At 36.9% G+C, this 10852-nt stretch overlaps 1 protein-coding gene across 3 annotated transcripts; it reads right to left on the reverse strand.

Annotated features, from left to right (window-relative positions):
• Nucleotides 1–1062: 1062 nt before the first annotated feature.
• Nucleotides 1063–10627, reverse strand: LOC147393042 (N-acetylglucosaminyl transferase component family protein / Gpi1 family protein). Of its 3 annotated transcripts, none has more exons than XM_086456106.1 (9): nucleotides 10162–10627; nucleotides 5600–5965; nucleotides 5361–5501; nucleotides 5130–5233; nucleotides 4818–5039; nucleotides 3895–4389; nucleotides 3029–3465; nucleotides 1680–1768; nucleotides 1063–1572 (listed from the first exon to the last, which is right to left on the reverse strand). In XM_086456106.1, the coding sequence occupies exons 1-9, from the start codon at nucleotides 10339–10341 to the stop codon at nucleotides 1510–1512; spliced, it is 2097 nt and encodes a 698-aa protein (XP_086312232.1). In that variant the 5' UTR covers nucleotides 10342–10627; the 3' UTR covers nucleotides 1063–1509. The 3 variants fall into 3 exon arrangements, with proteins under 3 accessions (XP_086312232.1, XP_086312231.1, XP_086312233.1); XM_086456105.1 differs by having other exon boundaries at nucleotides 1680–1773; nucleotides 10162–10626; XM_086456107.1 differs by lacking the exon at nucleotides 10162–10627 and having other exon boundaries at nucleotides 1680–1773; nucleotides 5596–5742.
• Between the last annotated feature and the right edge of the window lie 225 nt (nucleotides 10628–10852).

A 10852-nucleotide genomic window follows, 5' to 3' on the forward strand; every position in this document is an offset into this window, starting at 1 on the left:
GCTAGTTTCACCCATTGATTTATTTTAAAACGAACAATAACCTACCAACCTTTTCAATATTTTTTTTATAAATATATACTGAATATTTTCAGAAAGGTTTGGTAATAACATACCAAATGCTTTTCTGATGGGATCTCGTGTAAGGAATTGTTCAATATGTAATTAGTGATCTAATAGCGATAAATTTGATAGAAACGTACTAAAACATTTGCTATTATACAGTATGGGTACATACAGAACAATTCTTTAGATGAGGATCCCATGTGAAAAAATACATTCAATATGTACCTTACGATATAATGCTAATGAGATCGGTACTGACTTACCAAACATACTGAAAATTTTGAAGAAAAAAAACCTGATGCAAGCAATAAAAATAAAATCGATCTTTAACATGGCTCATTTGCAAAACGATTAAAAACAGTTCGAGAAACAAAAGATAATGAAAACAAATGATAAAAACTCACTTCCATCTATCAAAACGCTTAATTATACCAAATAATGATTTTAAAAAATTAGATTTAATTGAAAAACAGTTCGAGAAACAAAAGATAATGAAAACAAAAGATAAAAACTCCTTTCCATTTATCAAAATGCTTAATTATATCAAATAATGATTATAAAAAAAAAATAGATTTTAATGAATACTACCCTCCCTCCCCACCCCAAATGGATCAAAACAAGATCGTTTGAAAAAAATTTGAAGAAATATCGGTTGCTTATGTGAATTCTACTATCTTCAATGGGGTTTTTCAATATGGATATTTCAGTAGGGTTTGAAATGCTTCGAATCAGTAGGAGGGAAAAGTTGCATTTGTTCGGTGAGTGTTAGGTGGGTGTATGCAATAAAAGATAATAAAATTCAAACGTGTATTTACGTACTTGCACGTTATTGACATTTAACGATTAGGTGGTTTTGTCAAGCAAAATAAGTGCCTTCATTTAACCAACCCCGAATCTTTGGGATGAGGCTCTGTAGTCGTACAAAATAATTCCTAATAGATGTCATTTAGCCACACAAGTAGCTTCATGCAGGAAACATAGACAAATAGATGCAAGCTCTGGAAAAAAGAAATTGCCTAGAATAGTATTTCATGAGGAATTTTTTTCAGATTCTTTGCCATAACTGATAAACATATGGAGCCCAAGACACTTAAATTGGTGTGCACAGGCATGATCAAACCAACCATTTGATTGCTCGCTTGCATTTTGACATTCAAGTAGAAAGCTTTAACATGGGAGCCCAAAACACCCTATTTTGAACTTCTCATTTGCTTGGAAACTGAACAGTGGGGTATGGCAACTAATTCATTCCCACTGATGTGTGATTACTAACCTCAAATCATTGGTTCAATTAATATCAAAGAATGAGAATGAAGAGGCAGAGAGTGGCACTGAACAAACACTTGAAATAGGTCCTGTCAAGCAATCATAGATCAGGAATTTGCATCATAGTAATGATCCGCTTTGCATGCAAGCACTGAATCAAAGCATAGCCGCCAGTAGTCCCTATAAGAGAGAAAAATCCACGGCATTGTGGAAGGAAGGCCAGTCTGCAGCGTAGCTGGGATTCTGAAAGAAGAAATGATACATTTCAAATTTGCTATCATATCAAACATAGGCCAGAAGCAGAAAAGATTATTAAATTGGGTAAACCATTGAAAGTACAGGCAATTCACCTTCTCCCCATAAGAACCCCATAAGCTGATGAAGTACCGGAAGACAGAGTAACCCCACGAAATACATTTCTGTAGTGTGGTAAAATGATCTGCCCTGAAATAGTTTTTGTCTGAGAGTTAGCATAGTATACTACAACGTACAAAGACAATAAAGAAAACACATGAAATAAAATGACAAAATGCAGAAGGTATAAAAATTAATAAGTTACAAAGATAACGTCCTTTTTTTGTTGTTGTATAAAATTTGAAAATGCTTGTGATTGAGGCTTTAGTAGCATGTTCCCATAGAAAAGATGAACTTTCCCAAGTATCAATCATTTATGGTTAACAGTTTAACGCTTCAAAATTTCAAGAAAATAAACCAACTCAATCTACTTAGCCAATATAATTCTTGAAAAGAAACCCCAACTCTCCACGGATACAGCTAAAATAGTGGTCCATTTTCTAAAAAGTGCCACTATTTCAAGAAAGTACCCCAAGATTATAAGCTAGTTTTTTTTTTTTTACGTATATCCAGACTTAATCCGACTATTCCCATGGACAGGTGAGTCACCCCTTCCAACACATGCCAAATGTAAAGGCCAGGGGCAGAGCCAGGATTTTCTTGTAGTGGGAGCAAACTATAGTTAATGGTACAGTTGAAGAGCTCGAAGATGAATGGTTTGAGAGAACTATTGAGATTTTTGGTTGGAAGTTGAAGAAAAAGATATTTAGGTCATTTCCAATTAATCTATGAGAGAAGGCCCAGTCAAGAGATAATGTCTATCTTCAAAAAATTGAAGGGGGGCAAAAATTGGAGGGAGGTGACGGATGGGACAAATGGGGAGGGCAATGAGGGAGTGGGGGCAATTGGGGCATGTAATTAATTGAAAATAGAGGGGTCTCTCTATCAAAGTTCTATGGGGGCAATTGCCCCCACTATCCCTTTACTAGCCCTGCCCCTGGTACTGGCCTCTTAAAGCACCAGGTGGTTAGCCAACGAGGGGTTTTGAACTCAAGACCTCTCCCTTTTTGAAGGGAGGCCCAGGCCACTACACCCAACACTCGTTGGGTGTAATTTCAAGAAATTATGTACTTTTTTTTTTTTGGAAGGAAGATTATGAGTGTGTTGCCATCTCCAATATAATGAAATCAAAGTGTGTAAATTATTAATTTAGCTCTGTCATGCCATACGCCTATACCCTCCAAAGAGGTTTCTCCGATGTTCACTACCAAGGAAGCATAGGTAAAAGAGATTATGACCTTGGACAGGAAAGAGAAAATTGAATTTTAAATTTTGAAAAAGTTTCCTTTGCAAACACACCAGGAAAAGGGGAAAAAAATTACGTGTACAAACTCATGGCTCTTACCCAAATTAGAAAAATTGCTGCGGAGAAATGAAACCACAATTCCAGCTCCCTTGCTGTTTTCCTGCCACATCTTCCTTTGTGGTGAATTCCTAGATGAACAATCTTTGTTGAATCGTTCAACCACTGAAGAATCAAGTGTATTGCTGCCCTGACCAGATATAATTTCAAACCAAATTCCAGAGGGAAATCTTCTAGGTCTGACCATCCAGAGAAAAATCTCAGCGTAAGGTGTTGCATGAAGGATTGATATAGTGACCTCGATCAGGATACAGATGAAACTGGTGGCTGTAAACAGAATGGTGAAGAATATGTAGAAAACAGATGTTGTAGGTAGTAGAAGTAGAACTGGTGTGAATAAAAGAGATCCAACGATATGTTGCTCCACAGTGTAGTTGTAACTGTCAAATCTCTGCCGAAGTGGGTTCCACTTTCGACCCCTGCCAGTAGTTCAACAATTTTGTCCACTCAGAGGAACCATTACAGATCAGGATATATAGCAATATTAACTTAGAACAGGTACCACTGAAAGATGACCAAAAACATATTTGCAGACGAAAAGAAAAATGTGTCTTTGAGTTCCCCTTTGATAAGAAAATGGAGAACTTGGCAAATGTTAAGGAAATGGTGTGTTGTGCTGAATCATATATTAATTCACAAATTCAGCTGTGCACATTCAACAAGTGCAGCAAAGTCATTAAAGCTCAAATCTTCAGATAGCACTTGCTATATTTTGTCCACATCTTGAAAAAATATATAATTTAATAAAATCAAACAGACCTGTTTGGCAGTAATGAAACAGGATTACACATAACTATCAATCAGAATTTTTTAATTTAAATCCCAATATCAGGAATAATAATTGTTACCTAAAAAGGCGCCATAGAGCTGCCAATGCTTGGATCTGCTTTGAATATAGGAGAGAAATCAACCAATGAAGAGTTGATACATGTAAAGCTGCTAGCATTATCATGTCTATGATTAGAGAAGCAGGTATAGTCAACCCGAACGTGATCCCAAGTAGAGCAAGCCCTTTAATGAAATACTCGAGAAGGAAACCCACAAAATACCAAAGAGTAGACCAAATTTGGATTGCATTTAGTGAAAAAATTCCTAGAATTCCTGCTAGCTCCGTATTCAGCTTGAAACCTGCCGGAACTCCCATCAGCCACACACAACCTGAACGCAACAAATTGTTCGTAATGTCGTGGACAAGGTTCAAAACCCATGGGCATATAGTTTCTATGTGGAGTAACAAAGCCACACCGATGACATTTCCCAAAAGCACATCAACAGCTACACTCGACCACATGGAATGCTTATGTAAGGCAGCTCTGTGTGCATATTCCACATTCGATAGAGACCTACAAGATATAAATTGAACCATATTTTCAAATCTAGAGAAAACCCTTAAACTACTGGTAAATACTAGATGCCAGGTGAGATGATCCATGGTCCACCAGGCCACCATTTGATGGGTCCCACTACGAAGATTTCCTATGCCACAAATCAACTGTATGGGATGATTAAACCATCCAACTAATTAGCTTTTATCTATCCATTGACCAAGTTTAAAACATCTACAGGTATGATATCAAAGAGTAGGGCATTTGTGGTCAATCTGGAATTTTTAACCTACAAGATCCAAGGATGAGACTTATTCATGGTGGTGGGCCATGATCTGTCTTCAGATGTGCCATGGGTATGCCATAACCAGGCTAGGATAGCAGTTGTAAGTCCAACGCCCTGACTTAGTTATTCTGAAGTATTTCTTTCAGTTTGTTAAAGTTACCTGAAACCACTATCCTGAAGAAGGATTGGCCAATACAGAATCTGACCACTGCGGATATGAATGTTCTTCCACGTATGGCTGAATACCTTCTCTAAAATCGTGTAAATTTTCCACTGTGATCCATAACTCATACAGTTATGAAAGCACTGAAGAATGATGTAGAAAATAGTAAAGAATGAAGCCAAAAAGATGGCTGTTAGGTGCCATGTGATGGAAACCAACCTGAACAGTCGAATGGCAAGCTATCAACATGGAGATCCAAAGAAAGACGAGTACTAGTAAATAAAATAATATGTAACAGAGAGAGATTACGTGGAAACAATAGGAAACTGGTGGAAGGAACCTTTGGTGCCAAAACTACTCCCAAAGGCTATTTTAGCAGCAGTTGCACTGTTGATTGCCATGATGACTGTATTCTGTATTAGAGTTTTAAAAGTATTGTAACAAGAAAATAGTTCAAAGAGATCAAAATCGTTGGAAAAAAAATGAAATCAAATGGAATTGGAAAAAAATCATTCTGTTTCAATGAAAATAAAATATTACCAAGTCAGACAATGGCTGTTTTTGGTGAAGTTCATCAACCCACATGGGTCTCTTGAGGTGTGTTCTCACTTGTTGAAACGAACCCCAAGAATTCAAAGAGAAATGGTGTAAACCAAAAGTGGGTGGGTCATAGATTATTACCTGGAATCATTCAAACAAAGAAAAGAGTTTAAAAGGAATAAATAAGAAAATATGATAGAGTGAGAAGCTAGTAGCAAAGGTAATCTTAACTTACATACGTGAACATCGCAGCTAAGCACTACTCGCCCATCCCGGTGAATGTGATGCAACTTAGGAATCCAATCAATGTCTTTACAAATAAATCCAAGAGGGTCATAGGATAAATGGATCCATATACCATGTTTGATAGACAGCTGTCTACATTGTTCAAAGGGTTTACCGAATTTGGGGCACCCACAACTCCATTGTGCACAACTTTCCCCAAGTATATGTTGACTGTTCTGTGTATACGTGCTGCAATATGTCTTTGTGAGACCATCTTCTTCACTAGAGTTGCAATTTGATGCACAGTGTCCCAAAACAGAGAATGTTGATTTATCCTGTAGAAATTGAGGCATTTTCACATTTGTACAACGCAGAATTCCCTGATTAAGAAAAGAAAAACAGTCAGCACTGCAACAAATCCATTCAAAATAGCTAGGCATAATTGCCCAAGATACCCATATTCATTTCTCGAAGGTCAAGTTTTATTTTTTGATAGGTAAATGCTTGATTAGTGGTTAGCATAAGAAGTATGGGTTCAAGGGGGTTTGAACCTAGGACCATATTCATTTCTCGAAGGTCAAGCTTTTTTTTTTTTTTGGATAGGCAAACAGTTTATTAATGAAATCTTGGTCGGTCGAGGTGACCAATCAAGAGCAAAACAGGCACAGATGCTTAAATGTGTGAAATACAGCAAACCCCCTCTCATCTAAAAACAAAATCATCAACCCTTCACCCTTTAAAATCATTAAATAATTTCGACCACAAGACCAACAGCCTTAAAATAGATAGCACGAGAGCCCTAAGATCTAGAGTTTTATCCTCAAATAAGCGTCTATTACACTCCAACCAAAGGCCCCAACAGATTGCAATGTGCATAAGGCTCCAAAGTATTCTTTTGGGGCCATAGAAAGTACTCTCCACGTGTAGCCACGATTCAAACAGCACCTTCACCAACCTTGGGGAGCATCCGGATATGCCAAACAGATTAAAAAGGAAATTCCAAACCTCGGCAGTGCAAAATCAAATAATCCTCTGATTCCACATCCTGAAGGCACATAGAATCCTCTATGCATGAGGAAGTCCATAGTCTGAATTCTATTATGCACCGTTGTCCAACTGAAGGATACCACCTTTGATGGCACCCTCGGCACCCATACTGCTACCTCCGGGAAATTTAATTGATTACTGCTAACCAGAGACCTATAGAAAGACCTCACCGAGAATTTTCCATCTTTGGATTCAAACCAGACTCGAGAGTCCTCACAATCTGGTTGGAAATGGTAGGAATTCGTAATAAAGACTAAATTACCGACTGCATCCACCTCCCAATCATTGAAGTCTCTCTGAAAACCAAAATCCAAATCCCAAGACCTATCCGGCCATTGTCTAAAACTGGAGACTGGAAGACCATTTATTGTGGACATCGAATACAAGACTGGATATTCCTCCATGAGCGGTCCATGACTGTACCAAGAATCCTCCCAAAATCTAACTCTATCTCCTCTTCCCACCTTAAAACGAGTTTTCACCCAAAACATGGGAAGGATTTTCAATATTCCTTTCCAAATACCACAACCATGTGAAGCCCTATGTATCCCACTCTCCCACCCAAAGTCTGTCAAATCAAACTTCAAAACTATCACGTCTCCACAAACTATCATCCTCATCACCGAAACGCCATAACCATTACCAAGTAAAGCTGAATGAAGTGGCCTGAACCTTCTAATCCCGAGTCCCCTATTTCTCCTTGGCTTTGTAACACACTTCCTACTCACCAAATGGTGCTTCCTCTTCCCCTCCTTATCATGCTATAAGAAATCTTGAATTAACTTATCTAAACGTAACTCTACCCTTCGAGGTAGTGCAAACAAAGATAAGAAGTACAGTGGGATTCTAGATAAAACACTCTAGATCAAAATGACCTTACTCCCCTTTGAGAGATAGTTAGCCTACATGAGGCTAACTTTCTACTCACCCTTTCTACCACCGGATCCCAAATCGATTCACACCTATAAGTGGCCCCCAAGGGAAGGCCCAGATAGGTGGTGGGGAGACTACCCGCCTGCCACCCCAGAGAAGCTGCTGGCAAACGAATATTAGGAACTCTCCCAACCGCAAAAACTTTGTTTTTCCTCATATTGATTGGGATGCCAGACACTGCTTCAAAACAACATAAAAGGCCTCCTAGTCTCCTTGATTGATCTAACGAAGCATCCAAGAACACCAGGCTGTCATTAGCAAACTATAAATGAGAAACCATCTGAGCACCCTTACCAACAATGAGCCCCTAAAGTCATCGTTTGCCACTCCCCAACATGCAACCGGAAGCTTTAGCCACAATTATAAACAAGAATGGTGATAAAGGGATCCCCTGTCGCAAACCTCTAGAGTTCCTAAAAAAGCCATGTGGAGTATCGTTGACAAGCACAAAGAATGGGCCGAGGCGATGCATGCCAATATCCAACGAATCCACCTTTCTCCAAACCCCATCCTTCTCATCCAATACCACAAAAAATCCCAATTAACGTGGTCATATACCTTCTCTAAATCCACTTTACAAACAACACCCAGATTACCATTCTTCACCCTAGATTCAATACATTCATTTGCTATGAGCACTCCATCTAGGATTTGCCTTCCCTTAACACCCCTTGAGAAGGGCTAATCAGATGTCGAATTACCGACTTTAATTTATTAGCCAGCAAGCTCGATATAATCTTGTAGCTCATATTCACCAAGCTAATTAGCCTCAGATCCCTAATGTCTTCCAACCCAAGGATCTTAGGGATCAAAGCTCTAAATAAGCAATTCAACCCATAATCAAGAAAACTTTCCCTACAGCAACAATAATATTTTACAAAAGAAGGTAAAGAAAACTCTCCCTCATCATGGAGGTATTTTTGTAATTATGAATGTTATTGTAACAAGTACTAAAGGTATTTTTGTAATTTGAATAGTTTTTTTGATGATGTGTTATTTTATAATTTCAATATGTAGATTACTAACCTTTTGATATGCAAATTCATGCGTGTTAATGTAACAAGTTTTGAGGGTATATTTGTAATTTGAATAATTTCTTTGATGAGGTTGAATTAACTAAAAATTGTTTCCACATTTTATTTTAAATAGAAATCACAACGAAAATTTTTATATTGCAAAGATCAACCAACCACAAAAAGAAAAAAAAAAAAAAAAAAAGGATCCGTGAGAGATTTCCTAATGGTTAGCAAGTAATAGCAAATCATTCATCATAAATCATTTCAAAATACAAATGAATTGTAGTGTAGGCCTATCAATGGATAACCAAAAATCCGAAGCCGACTTGAATTCATATTCGAAATTTCAGATATCAGAATCGAATTCGGATATTATTTTAGCATCCGAATGCATTTTGGAATTTCGGATACGGCTTAGATGTCGATACATTCAATCGGATAAAATTCGATTCGAATTATAATCTTTTTTTTTTCTTTTAAAAACTTAAATAATAATATTTCTTTATTTGGGCTCTCTCCTTTCTCCACTTTCGTCTCTGTGTCGACTTGCAAGCAAGGGTAAGAACCATGAACGACCACCTTCTCTAATGAAGACATCCTGTTCTCCGGCCAATTAAGTTCTCTCTCTCTCTCTCTCTCTCTCTCTCTCTCACACACACACACACACACACACACACACACACACACACACGTAACCCAAAATCCTTCATCTTCAAACTCAACCAAGAAAAACCCTTGAATTTTTTCCCCAAATCCCTCATCTTCAAGACAAACCCAGAAACCCTTAATTTTCTTCCCAAATCCTTCACCTTCAAAAAAAAAACCTTGATTTTTCTCCCCAAACTACATCATATTTTAAGCTCTAGGTTTTTGAAAAGAAAAAAAAAAAAGAAATCTAAGGATTTTTGGAACAGGTTGAAGGAGAAGGTGAGTTTTTTTATTTCCTAAGGCTGTTTTTCACAAACCAGATATTATCCGATATCCGAAAAATCAATCGGATTCGAATTCGGATGTCAGTGACTGATATCCGTCGGAATTCAAATTCGGATTCGGATACTGCCATATTCAATCTGAGAGATGTCCATTGTCAGACCTATTGAAGTGTACCAAGCAGGGCCTACGTGTTTGTTTAACATTTAAATAGTCCAATAAAAAATGGATGTTGAGTACTATTTGAAATTCATCCTAACTAAACTAATGGCTCACTGAAACCTCCTACACATGTTACTTTTTTTTTTTCTTTCACCATAATCTTATCTTATTTATAATATATTTCTCTAATACAAGGAAACCTATATCAACCATAACCTACAAAAATCTAATTGACTTTAATTTGAATGTAATTGAATTTCTACAATGCTTTTATAACAAATTTTCCTTTCAAGGAGGATCATATATAGCCAATAATTAAAGAACCCAAATCTGAACTAAGTTCACACACTCAAGTCGAATTTCTCTACATAGCAAACATCAAATTAATTGAATTCAATTCGAATTTAAATAAATAAATAAATAAAGGAAAAAAAGAAATCGAATCTATGTAACAAAAACCTAATCAAATTAATCGAAATTAATCTAACCTGAAGATCATCTTGGTGGTGATGATCCGAGATCTTCCCTGGAGAAGCAACAATTGCAACGACTACGACATCAATTGAAGCTGGAGACGAAGGGATAAACCAACCAAACAACATAGCAGATTCAGGTCTCTCGCGAGACGGAAACTGTTTAGGCCACCAAACCCTACATTTCATTCTCATCGTATCGATTCCAGAACCATGGCCAAGCTAAGGTGTTAAAGAATTAGAAGATTAAGAGTTACAGAGAATCTGAATCGAAAACCTAATTTTTCAATTTCGTTAAGAGAGTCATATCGTGTTTGGCTTGCAAGTTGAAAGCTGGCAGTCGATCAAATTCGATTATTTTTTGCCGAATCAGTCGACCAGCACAAGTTGAACAAATCCCTCGACTACACAACACCTCTTTCTTTCTCTATCACTCTCACTCTCACTGTGTAAGAATAGAAGGTGACACTGGATCTCCTCTAAATCCATTTTATAAAAACAAAAGAAGGACTCTTTATTTTGGAATTTTAAAAAAAAATTTCTTTGTTTATTTGGGAAACATTTTGTTTTTTATGTATCATTTTGAAACTATTTTATTGTTCTTTTTGAAAATATTGTTTGATTGTTTTTTTTTTCAAAATGATTTTTTAATCTGCTTTGTGTATGTTTTTTTTTTATATTTTATCTTTTTTTTCAATAATGATTA

The sequence above is a fragment of the Akebia trifoliata genome, chromosome 10 (assembly GCF_017979445.1).
Source record: "Akebia trifoliata isolate Shusen 1 chromosome 10, ASM1797944v1, whole genome shotgun sequence".
In the NCBI taxonomy this organism is placed as follows: Eukaryota; Viridiplantae; Streptophyta; class Magnoliopsida; order Ranunculales; family Lardizabalaceae; genus Akebia; species Akebia trifoliata.

What these genes read in the sequence shown, in the direction of transcription:
- LOC147393042 (XM_086456105.1), bottom strand. Translation starts at nt 10,341, where the DNA reads ATGAGAATGAAATGTAGGGTTTGGTGGCCTAAACAGTTTCCGTCTCGC. An exon ending in CAGTTTCCTATTGTTTCCAC is followed by an intron (nt 5,040 to 5,129) that starts GTAATCTCTCTC and finishes TCGACTGTTCAG; the next exon opens with GTTGGTTTCCATCACATGGC. An exon ending in CTTCAGGATAGTGGTTTCAG is followed by an intron (nt 4,390 to 4,817) that starts GTAACTTTAACA and finishes TATATCTTGTAG; the next exon opens with GTCTCTATCGAATGTGGAAT.